This window comes from Opisthorchis viverrini, assembly GCF_000715545.1.
Source record: "Opisthorchis viverrini unplaced genomic scaffold opera_v5_138, whole genome shotgun sequence".
NCBI classification, from domain to species: domain Eukaryota; kingdom Metazoa; phylum Platyhelminthes; class Trematoda; order Opisthorchiida; family Opisthorchiidae; genus Opisthorchis; species Opisthorchis viverrini.
In genome coordinates this window covers 508,771-521,652 of record NW_008751794.1, presented here as the reverse complement: position 1 = coordinate 521,652, position 12,882 = coordinate 508,771, and the positions used below count along the sequence as shown (strand labels likewise).

The following is a 12,882-nucleotide window of genomic DNA, read 5'->3' as shown; positions in this document are numbered from 1 at the left end:
GTAAACTTGTTTCCAAGATATATTTTCAGTTCCGGCTAAGTCTTGCGTTCATGAAGATAAAATCACTGTGTGTCAGATCGCATCAGATAAGTGAACATATTTCTGTAATTGGTTAGGCCCTTATTTGAACTTTACAGCAGAGTTTAAAATCTTCATTTAATGAGGACGTTTGTTTTACTCTAGAAGGACACAGCTAATGTCAACCATCACTGAAATTTCTTTAACGTTATTTTTTGTTAACCTACCAAGATATGGGTTCTAGTTACATTCCAGTCAGACAATCGTTGATTACAGTGCATTATTTCTGAGTAGCATCGGTGTAATAAGATTGACAACTTTTTGTTGATACTTTGGCTCAGTAGAGAGCAACTGAACTTACGGAGCTGATTTATAATAATACACATGGCGCATATGATTTAAATGTTACTTACTTGCTCATGGGCCACTCCATCAGTCAATCAGTCCCTCGGAAACAGTTAGCAGCCGTCTATCACACTGTCTCACATCCGGTAACATGTGGAGGATCGCATGGTATATGCTTTATTATTTCAACCTGTACATGTAGTGGGCGGATGAAGTGCAACCAGCTGAGTACAAGCATACTTGCCTGCTCATTTCTGCCTAGAAATGGGATTAAAATGTGAGCGCTATTATCTCATTTATTGCAATAACAGACAGTGACTAATTGTCTGGAACATACATCATCGAAGGATAAACGCTCCCGCAAGTCCATGAGTTTTTGCAGCTTACAGAATAAGTAACGGACACTGTCAAATATTGAAAGTTACAAAGCATAGTTTGCGTATAGACGGAACCCAGGGCTTAGAAGTTTAACCTGTTCACCCACTAGAATTATATTCGGAAATCCGTTTATTAAGTGCTTCTAATGTCAACGTGGGATCGGCTTTGGCAAATTTTCATACGATTCACTACCACCACGTTGTCGGCTATGACAGATGCTCTAGGTGGGATACCGAAGAAGAGGCCAGATTTTATGTGGAGGTGCACAGATGAAAAGAGTAGTTACAGTCAGTGGTGTGGCTTGGGAACATTTACACATGCCTTTGTAAACCGTGAACGTGTAACGTGTGTTCCTGACATAACATCTACCTCTTCCTGCACTCTCAGAAATATCACTCCCGTTATATTATCCTCTCAGTAATTTTATGATTTTCTTCAGACGTTGCCCATATAACATTTTTGAAGGCCGGCAAGTGAAAATCAGAGGTACATGTTTGGTTCACTAAATAATGGAATGTTTTGGCAAAAGTACCTAAAGATGTGACGATGGAGTCTGCTTCCGGGGGCTTTGAAAACTCTGACCAGACTCATATCAGGGTAGATATCTTTTATCTCTTGAAATCAAAGTTGAAATGATTATTTTTAGGACATTTCTTGTCATTTGTATCTGTAGTCCAATTTCTCCTTCGGAAGCATTCACACGTTTGAATTACCTTCATCTTTCAAGAGTTACATTCAGTTGCACGCCAATTGGTGTTGACTGGAAGTCCAACTGAATTCCATCTTGTACGATATTATTCAGCCGAAGGTGTTGTACAACGGGAGCCTCGTATTTCAGTTTCATACGAGCTATGCTTCCTGTGAGTCTTCCGTGATACTGGAAGTAGGATGACAATGGGTGGCTGATTTCATGCAATTTAGTTTTCAGAACAACACGAGTTATGCAGAAACTCGGTACGAGCCCCAGGAAAGCAAAAGCCGGCCGTCGGCGGGAAAAAATTGTTCAGCTGTAGCACGAATTCGGTGCCTAAGTGCCATGCCACCTGAGGTTTCACGCCGTCGGCGGGAAAAAATTGTTCAGCTGTAGCACGAATTCGGTGCCTAAGTGCCATGCCACCTGAAGGTTTCACGAGGGCTGGGATACTACCAGGTTGCTGAAGCCTAGACAGGGGACGTCGATAGGCAGAGTTCGAGTTTGAAACATGGAACTTCCGGTCAGGGATTTCGTGTTCCAAACATTTTGGCCACCTCGCTGTCGGCAGAAATTTTCCATTAACTTTGTGTGTTTTTTACATGGAAAGCGTCTTTCTTCCTTCCTTACGTTAGACTATCCCAGTCAAAATGCGACGACAAAAGAACAAGAATCACAAAATTCTCCCTTTTGAAACAAATGGCTTATTTTAGCCCACAACACAGTCGGAATTACCTTTTTGCCTCTTCCATTCGGTAAGCTTATGAGTTTGGTTGACTGTAGAAAGAATGCTTTTCTTTTCAGAAAAAATCGCCGCATAGTTCGGTGTTCATGTCCGGTGGATTGCTACAATAAGCTGGCATTTATATCTAACAAATAAACAACCTTTACCGTCTATTAGGCTCCTACATGTGAGGACCAACTTGGATGACTTGTGAGAGCATGGAGGCACATAATACCTTTTAGTTTACAGGAGAATCATTGAGGCCTAGGGCTGTTGCAATGCTTGCACTCATAGCTCACACACGTCGCTTGACGCATGTTGCATTTGAAATTTTGTACAAATGTGTAAACATTATGCAGCCTGTATTAGGCTTCGTAAATTAGTGCGTCACAAGGGCGTTGTTTTGAGTACTACACAATTTAGGCTGATCCAATACCAGACTATCTAAGGCCTTTTTAGAACAACATATCAGTCAGCTGTGTCACTCGTAAAACTCAATACCAAAACAGACATGAGTCCACTGATATATTATAAAAAGATTAGCCTCACAGCACGGCCAAATGTAGAATTCCAAGGAATTTTCGGATTCATCAGTATCCGTGGTCCACAAAAACTATAGGAACTCAGGGCAAAATAACCTGTAGGTAATTGTATAGGCATTGTAGCTATGACTCCACATACGTGTTACCTTTCTTAGCGCATTTAATTGGATTGCATGTGTTACACCCTACCCTTTATATAACACTATTGGAAACCTCACTCACTAGGCATTACTTAGCTAATTAATTATGGGTCATTTTCTGTCACTTCCCAATTGAAGAGCTGCCCGGCCACGCAGCTAACGGCGGTAGAACAATATTTAGGAGGACACATTTTACGTCACGTCGATTAATAATATTTTTCAGTTGGACAGCAAATTTGCCCGCTATGTCGCCAAGTGACTGATGATTTCACTATAACTAGTGGCCAAAAATGTTCCATGCCATTGCCCAACTGTGCGTCCCATACTCTATTTCTTTGCTGCAAAATTAATAACTGACCATTCTTCACAACAGCAAAGCAAAAATTTTCCATAAAATTAAGAGGGATCTCAGGGCATTTATTGTCAATTATCATTAGGAAATTCATATGAATAAAGCTCCAAGTAAATTATGGTTTTTGTGTGCAAATCCTTTTATATCAAAGAATGCGAAGAGTTCCGCATCAGCTAGAATCCTCGTGTGTTTGAATATTCAGTTGAGCATGCTACAAAAATTCCATTCGATTGTATGCCTAAAAAGGTATTCTTAGGTTTAGTTCTTATTGCAAATATTTTTTTCAGCCTCGTGTAAATATAGGGAATACCATGAATAACATCAATGTTCTCGGATTGGTAACGGATTTATAACTCCAAAATCTCTGCACACATTTGCAAGTGGACTTCAACATTATCGCATAAATGACCAGCTTTTGTCGGCGAAATGGATTGCGGGATGTCAAATACACCCAATTTCGAAACTAAGCCAACTAGAAGCGTCAAAGTTCCTCCAAATATTGGCTATTTTTGGTAGGCTAGAAGAAACACAACATTGTGAATAACAATATAAACGGACAAGCTGTCATTTGACTACTGAATTCAACCACCGACATTGTAAACACTTATATTAGCAATCAATTTTGACAGCATTCGAAGTAAACGAGAGATGATCGGTGCGGAATTATTAGGCTGAAACCTACTTGAACTTCGAATGGACTTACATTCATGAATAAAAAACTTCCACTTACTCGAAATGCCCGCAAAATGTTTCAAACAATGCAAATAGTGCATATTTTAATTTATTTGCTTCATGTTTCAAGGTGGTAATAAGCTAAGGGATTATCTTCTAGATTTTAAACCTTCCTGCTGGTACCATCAACGGTCTTGCATCGTGCCTTTTGGTCATAATTTCACTGGCAAACTGGCAAACTGGCAAACTGGCAAACTCGCAAACTGGAATCTTTCGAATGTCATGGGCAAACGTATACGGGATTTCGTGCACAAAGTGGATTTGAAGGTATGTAAAGCAGAATAATTCCGTTTAATTACGTCATTTTGTGTGTAGCTCACTTATATCAACCTCAGCTACATTGATTCAGAGAAACTTGTGGTTTTATTCATTGTTTAGCTTTGTAGAAATGAGCCAGAACACAAAAATGAAAAACTGAGCAGCATATGATCAAACGTTCGATGTCCTCATGGCGAAAAATGCATTGCATATATATGTCGCTTCTCCTTACAAAAAACTTGTTGCAAAATCCAGATTACGCTCTCCAGTAAGCACCAGATTGTTTTTAGATGTGAAACAAAATTGTAATTTAAGCATTGGTTACTGGTTCAAGTTGAGGGAGAATATACCACTCACAGAATCTGTCGGATTGTCACCCAACTAGGGACTTTTCTGGCGGCACTGCGGGATTTGCAGATAAAAACACGAGATCGTATAAAGCCTGCATTCTTAATTTTGACCAGAATTGTGAGAAAGTCATTTTGAGTCTTGAAGCCTGGGCGAAACTTATACTGGTCACAAAAAAAACCGTGGTAACAAAATATGGGTACTGCATGGAGCACTTACAAAAGGTCACGTAGAAACATCTTGTTCACACAACAAGAAAGATTTCGGATGCTTTTGCTTCAGATATGATGCTCAGTTTCTGTCACTTAAAGTGACATTTCAGCGCATTCAAATGTAGGCTGTATTGTGGGTCGTATTAACCTAAGCATAATACCTCCGGCCCTTAACCAAGAAACAAACTCGGCGATTTAAGCTTGATATGACAGGCATAAAATAACCCGATTCGTTTTATTGGCATACGCTTAGTGAGTTGATAATAGGTATATTTCTTAAAGAAAACAATACAAGCACCTGTAGTTTCCTGCAATTCAGTCGCACAGATGTCACCTGGGTCTGATTTGACTTGACAATCGTCCAAAAATCTTTTGTACAGGTGAATGCTACGCATCATTTGTCTATTTTGTTTATGCAATCAAAATTTATAGCTAACAGGAAGTGATCTCCTTGGACCGATGTTTTGCAAACAATATAGCGAACTACGTTTTCACCCATATTTATTTCTAAACGACGGCTCAGAAGAAAAAATAACGATTTTCACCAGTGGCTTAACAAAAGACTCACACTTCACTATTTTCAAATCACTAACTTACTTGATTTAGAACACGGGATTAAAACACTTTCTTCACGACCACGCTGCTGAATAATCGAACTGCATGTTTGTGACCAATGCTGTTAGCGCTCTTTAGGGGACCGTGTTCACCGTCGTAAACGTTGTGTGAATAAACCCCTTGTCCCAGGAACACGTTTAACTCCCATCCATTCGGGACTATGCAGTGATGTTTCTGGGATGCTTGGAAAATGTGAGTGAGTTGTCAGTCCTCCATATGTCATTTGGGTAATTGCCGCTTTACAAGTATACTAAAATCCACAATCAAGGAATGCAATTTACTGTCTGGTGGACCCGTTAAAAAGTTTCAAGAACGGGTTAAATCACGAATCGTGAATGTAATTGGAGAACAATGATATTCAAAAATGGTACTCAATCATTCTGCATCACAAACGTTGAGCAGTTAGAGTTACCTCCCGAAAACAGTACCCCTCTACCTCGTCACATAGTACATGTCTCTCTGATGCAGCATGAGTAATCATATTCGCAACTCTCTTCACTATCGCGTTGGTTTGACTTCTTATCACACATGTCAAAAACCGAACATATTTTAAATACAATGGCAGGACAATCCACATCTGTTGACTTGCGAGCCTATCAGTCAATTATTCCCTCTAGTTTTAGCATATTTCAATTTTTTTCACGGGACCATAAGCATATAATTCAGTTGACGATCCCTACCCTGGGCACATAGTTCCGAATAAAATTTCATTGATGCAGTGTTATTTCTATGTTTTGTGTTGCCCAAGGGTGTTATAAATTTACAAGCTGTGCATCAGTATTACCGGCCCCGCGTTATCAATAGTGGGGGATTCTATCTTCCTAAGGAAATATTTTCTAAGATACAAGAATCGTAGCACTGCGCACAGATTTTGAGGTGGGGAGGACCTATCGCCGGTCACCCGGAAAAACTTCTTCTGATTGACCCGCATAATAAAGACTATTTTGCTTTATCTGTGTCAATACTTTGGACTAAAATTATCACAATTCCCCAAAATCTTGTGTTCTTATGTCCAAAATATGTCTAAATCAGATTTTGTAGTCCCCAAGGTAATCATAGCATGCGATTTTGGGCAAAATGTGTCAAAGCCTTATTGAGAGCAGAACTAAAAATAAATAGTGCACCAAATCCAGGGGCAAACGTTTCAAACCTAGAATATCGCGTATTCATTTTTCTGGATTATTTGTTTTCAGATTTCTTTTTCTCATATTTGTTGGCTCTATATCCTCAAGTGTGATATTTCCTTTAAATTTCCTTTAAATCCGCTCATGTGTCATTCTGCTTCCTGATGACACAGTATTAGTCACGTAAACCAAAGTAATCAAATCCCAGTGTCACGGAGCATTTTGGACGGCTCATCGCAGATGTTAGAGTTCTGGTCAGAAGTTGAGATTCACCCCTATTTATAACTTTATCCAGTTTTTTTTCCATTTGTCTGTGTTGTTGCATGTTGTATGCAAGTTGTGCAAACCAGAAAACACCGACCGCTTGAGTATTAGGCTTTATTTCACCAAAAACTTAGCCTTGGAATTCACATGCCGGGTGCGCCAATTTAGCTTACCTTCTGAACAAACGATGTTAGCTTATACAGCGTACCGTGTTATTCTTCTGCAAACATGTCGTGTAAACAGGATATAGTAAATATAATGAATATAAGTAATAATAAGTAAGTAAGTAATAAGTAATAGTAATATAAATATTTACATATATGTATGCATTCAGTTATTTTCAGAAACAGAGCGTTGTTTTATCTTTATAAGAGAAGCATCAAACGTTGTGCTCCCCAATTTGTTCAATTTTATGAGGCTGGATTTTTTTCAAATAATCCTCGAATTTTGTTGCAAACCAGAGGCATCGTCATCAGCAGCATGAAATTAGTGTTTAACGCTTATGCTATGTTTCCGTGAAACGATGATTTATTTGAAAGCCGCTTTGTGCAGATAAAGATAAATGCGGACATGAAAGGGACATATTATTAGCTTGCTACAATATTCCGCGGTTCCAAAGAGTTATTCGGGAAAGCTGAATAGAAATTGACAACAAGATATCCGCTGACATTGCAGCCATATATTGCAACATCTGCAGCCAGGTGCAGTGACGATCACGGTCCCCGTCCTGGAAGGCGAGTAGCACTTACAGTACTCAAACGTTTCGTGATCACTTTCATATCACTCTACCGGGTCAAGTGTTGGCCACCTCGCTGCTTCCACTACTCCGAATTAGGCGGGGAAAAACGCACTGTCTTTTGAAAACGATGGCATATGCAACACACGTCCCAATCAACACAGCTCTTGGTGCTGGACACATTCTTCAGTGGAAGTACCCGGCTACGGATATGCCGACACAACCAACACGAGCTATGGTTCTGGGGCACAGATTGTCGAACACTTAAGACGTCGCAGTTCCGCACCCCGAACAGGTTAAGTCTCACATCCATAAAACATGCCAGCCGTCACCGTAGCTTGAGGAACACTTTTCCTGAGATTCATGGATACACAAAATGACACCATGGGTGTCTCAAATTAGCGAACGCCACTCGAGCCTCGCAGATTCATGCACTGACATCTTCTGTCACACTACAGTCAGAACTAATACAACTTCCAAGATACGTAAAACGCTACACAACTTCCAGTGTCCCTGAATTCTAAGTGGCGTGTTCAGTCACTGCATGTCCAGGAGCACGACCTTACAATTTGTGGCTGCAAAGTGTACACAAAAGGACTGGATGACCTTGGTGAGTTCATCCAAAAACACCTGCGCCTTCTCGTCCTCTTCAAAGATGAAAAAAATGTCGTCTGCATATTCCAGATCGACAAGGTTTTCGTCACAGTATATTTGAACAACGGGATTTTGGATACCTCTCAGCGTTCGTTTCATGATTTCGCCGATCATAAAGTTAAACATGAATGGAAAGAGCGGTCATCCCTGACGGACACTGCTTTGTGTACGGAAGCTTTTGCGGGGTTCGCCGTTCTCTCTCACACGTCTAGAAGTCTGAGAATACAACGAACTTATTATGTTCACAAACCTCTCGGACGCTCCTTGGTAGACAACTGTGTCAAGGAGAACAGACCGGTCAAATGCGCCTTGGAAACTCAGGAACACTAGAATCATGGGTTGCATGCACGTTGTTTTTCTAGCACCTGACGAAGTAAGAAGATTTGGTGAACACAACTCCTACCGGATCGGAAGCTCAATTACTGCATTCAAGTCAGTGTTCGACTAGCGTTCATAGGGCGACGAAGCAATAGTGATGTCAGTGGTCTCGTTACACCCGTGGTCAAGCTTATACCCCTATGGTTGCCAAACTCACAACCAGCCTATTCTTTGAAAATGAGTACTTTCACCGACTCTCCCCAGTTGTCTGGGATGGGCCCCTTTTCCCAAATGCAAACAAACACATCAGACAAGCGCTGCCTGGAGGCTTAAGCCCCGTCCCTGAACTATTCAGGCGATAGGTCATCCGGATCAGAGGCTCGGTGGGGCTTGGGAGAACATGTACAATCATAAACCTACGAGGCCGTAGGCGGCTCCACGTTCATCGTCCAGGGTTCCACGTCACCTAAGGACTGCAGAAATGACGTCATGACCATTGTTGTTCAAAGTGTTTGGACAACTGTTCGAGGCAAACATTCGCGTGGTCGTAATCCACAAATATATTATAAAAAGGACCGCATTCCGTTATTCCTCCGGACCGTCGGTAGCTGATGAGTTAATTAGTAATGCGTAGGTTGTGATGCATATAAGTAGCGGGGGGTCGGCACACAGCTGAAGCAATCCCTCCCCATTTTCCATACGTGGCGAGTCAAATCCACGTTGACCTACTAATTGAGTCTCAGATACTCCAAACTTTTCTACATGTGCATTCAAACCTCCGGAAACAACAACGACGTCTGAGCTTTTAGACCGTGGCAGCAGGGCGTTTATTGCGTCCTAAAATCTCTCCTTGTAAGAAAATTTGCTTACACATCACAGTCAATAAACATATCCATATATTTGACACGTGTTGCTTTCGTTTGTCAAATTAACTGAAACCAGGTTTGAAGTCAGCATTTCGCGTCTTTTTAGGCATGGGCACTTGTTAGGGCACCCGAAAACCCAAGAATGATTGTTTTTTTACGTTTTCATATCGAATTTGGTTACCTCAATACTCACGTGTCTGCGCACGAAATGTTAGGCGTCGAGATTGTTAGTCGGTGGGACGCCGTTACGGGACTCCCCTAAGCAGCATCCTATTTTTCGTGACGCAATTTTTATTCCTGTCACTGTGTAATGCGACTATCCGCTTACTAATGCTGATATGTAATTACTGGCAACTGCGCAAAGCGAAATATTGAATGCTAATTACATTTATATGCAGGGCGCGGGGTTACCTAGGTAATACTTGCGTTCTACGCTAGCTGCAACCCGAAGGCTACATTTACGTAGGAGCTTCTTACAGCCTAATTTGAACGGAGAGCAATTAGATAGTGATTCCTCAAGGCCGACGGGAACATGTTTCGAGAAATTACTCGGGTCAGGATCGTTAATCGCCCAAGCGTAACAGTGTGCAAAGCGGACAAAAATAGCTATAGGCTCACACATTCCGAGGCAGACAAAAATAAGCGGTTCACTATTGAAAGCCGATAATGAAAAGTACTTGCAAGACACAACAATCACAGAATATTTCAGATTTGAGGAGTTACCTTTCTTTAGCAACACAAAATTTACTTCGGCTCGTTTGCCTGCGCAGGAGAAATGCGTTATTATACTACACATTGATCGATGTGAGACAAAAGGTTTGTATTGTTTAGCCAACGATAAACATCGAACAAATAATTATATTTTTTTGCTAATGAGATAACCGTTTTTTTAGAGGCAATATTTTCAGTGTATCCTCATAATGTCAGGACAAATAATCTGTTTTCTAGTATCTTTACTGCAAACTCTAGAAAAATATCGAATAAAAATCGAGCTTGAGCAGATCGTTATACTTGTAAACCTATGGTTTAATCGGTAACAAGGACCGGATGTGATATTTTCTAAGCAAAGCATCGTGGTTATGCACACTCGTCAACATGTCCATTTCGGGTACAATATCGATCAACAAACTGTTTGATAACCCCAAAAAATTGTCTTACGCGCACGAAATTTTGTTCAGATTCGTAGATATCACACCCCAGAAAACAACTCTGCTACTGTTCAAACAGGATGCCTGGTCACCTGATAAGGAAAGAATTGTGATTACGCCTACACGGAGCGACATGCCTAAGGTGGTTGTATTTCTCATTTGCGTGTGAAACATTCAAGCACATGATACCACATGGGTCGTTAAGAAAAGCAAATATAAACTCAAGTGATCTCGCAATTGGTGTTACCTTATTACATCATTATTTAATCAGTATTCAATACAAATGATATTACAAATTACACCAACTTTGTGGCTCGTCTGTTACATCATATTAGAAGGTGAGAATTAACTATGTTCTTAAAGCCTCAGCCAAGGGTCTCCGATGTTTCCGATGTATTGATTGTCCAGAAAAAATTCACCAGGGTGCAGACGGTGTTATTACTGAGGAATGTGACAAACAATGTATGGTAAGTTTGACGTATGGTGAGTTTTGTTCAATGTGGCTGGTCTGAGATCAATAATTATGTCTGTGTCAAAAATAATTAGCGGAAATGTCTACGGAATAACCTAATCAGTTATTCGGCGAGATCCTTGATTATGCCCTACCTTGTTTATATTACTAATCCCGGTTACCCTATAACGTAAGTGCCGTTTAGGAGGCTTTAATCGGACAAGTGTGAAGTGCGCAATTGGATGTGAACCTTTTTTGGAAACGTTATTTGACAAATTTGTGTTCGTTTCTCATGCAATGACACGCTGCGTTTACTTGAAGACGAAACAAATGGTAAATTGCACTTGGTAACAAAAGGCTAATAAGAATATCAATCTGGGAATGTGTGCTTTGAAGTCTCCAATCTCGAAGTCAAATTGGAAACGGGGAATCGTAAATTGGTCAGCACCGAAAGTATAGCCTATCCTTAACACAAAAAATGAATACTTTGTGCTCATTCTGCTGTCTTCAATCTTTTCCTTCACACACAACCAAGCGAGTGCAATATGACGCCGTGTGTAAAACATCAGCTGAAGTATTTTAAAGCCTTATTTTAAGCCCTTCACCTTGTTTAAATTTCCTTCTAATCTAGCTTTCTCTACTTTAACTCCCGTAAAAGATGATTGTTTACTACACCAGCAATGGCACTACAGCACTAACCAGCCGATTATGCGCAATATGTCCAGAAAACGCAGAGAATAAAGGCGAAAGTTTGACGTCTATAACAACGTGTTGTTCTACGGATCTCTGTCCAGAAGGTGAAACTGGCACAAGTGACCAGCCTACTTCCCAGAGGCATTCTCCATCTGTGACGCGTTCAAGTGATCAATCTACTCTAAGGATACGTTCACCAGAAGGTTCAACTCGTACAAGTGGTCAGGCTACTTTAGAGACACATGCTCCGGAGACTTCAGCAACTTCAACGGAAACGAAAATGGTTCAAGTAACATCGGAAGGGGCAGCGGTGCAGACTTCAGGGTTGCCGACTGGAACAGCAGAATGTGTAAGCGAACATAATGCGGCTGCCGCTGCGCTATTCGTGCATATGTTCACCACATGGTTTGCTCTGTGGTAAAACATTCACGTGTGATGATATTTTTGATAACTTACCTTTGTACGTCCGACGGCTAATCTGCAGGCCTTGGAGATAAATTTAGCAACGAATGCACATGAGTACACCATGAAATTAATGACACCCCTAAGAGATCACCTTCCCTGATTATGCTTGTATTGACTTTTGGCATTATAAGCCAACCCCCGATGAACAGAATATAAATTATCGAGAAACAGACGAGGATATTTTATATCACTTAACCACACATGGGTGTTATAAGCCATCTAAATAATACCTAAGGGCTCCTGCTGACCACCTAAAAAGTTTTAAAACGCCGTGTAAGTTTATATAGAGCAATTACCAAGCACTCACATTTCAGATAAACTTTATCTGGTTTAATGTTTGCCGCTTCACTATATAACAGCGTAGAATTCTGCCGATTTTGGCGCATAATTTGGATGTCCTGGGGACCTGAACCTAATAAATAGGCAAAGATATACCGTGATCGAGTAAGAATTTGCCACATTACTACCACAGGACAGATTCACCATACGTGTGCTGCAATAAATCCAACCAGGTAATATTATGTGCAGCATTGAAACTTTGTCTGATATAACTCGCATTGTTGCTCCGTAACTGCGCGCAACAATCAATAAGCAGCTTACAGCTGCTCAAACCTAATAAGAAATTTTCATCTAGAGCCATTTAAAAGGGATACGACCCTGTAACCATCCGCTGTGGGTATTTATTTGTCAGTTTTCTTACAGGGCTGTTGGGAATAGTTTTCCATGGTTTTGAACTTAGGTTTGAATGAAATCCGTATTCTCGCTCCATTCTCGTGATGTTTTATGTGACAAATGCTGTTAAATGTGA

At 40.7% G+C, this 12,882-nt stretch overlaps 2 protein-coding genes across 2 annotated transcripts; one reads left to right on the top strand and one right to left on the bottom strand.

The window, feature by feature from the left end:
- Positions 1 to 1,867: 1,867 nt before the first annotated feature.
- On the bottom strand, positions 1,868 to 7,792 carry T265_06576 (hypothetical protein; the record flags this gene model as incomplete). The annotated part of the gene is made up of 2 exons (XM_009171879.1): positions 1,868 to 2,017; positions 7,628 to 7,792. The coding sequence occupies 2 exons, from the start codon at positions 7,790 to 7,792 to the stop codon at positions 1,868 to 1,870; spliced, it is 315 nt and encodes a 104-aa protein (XP_009170143.1).
- A 2,956-nt stretch (positions 7,793 to 10,748) lies between these two features.
- On the top strand, positions 10,749 to 12,233 carry T265_06575 (hypothetical protein; the record flags this gene model as incomplete). The annotated part of the gene is made up of 3 exons (XM_009171878.1): positions 10,749 to 10,803; positions 10,835 to 10,932; positions 11,575 to 12,233. 3 exons carry the CDS (start codon positions 10,749 to 10,751, stop codon positions 12,028 to 12,030), a joined length of 609 nt encoding a protein of 202 aa, XP_009170142.1.
- Between the last annotated feature and the right edge of the window lie 649 nt (positions 12,234 to 12,882).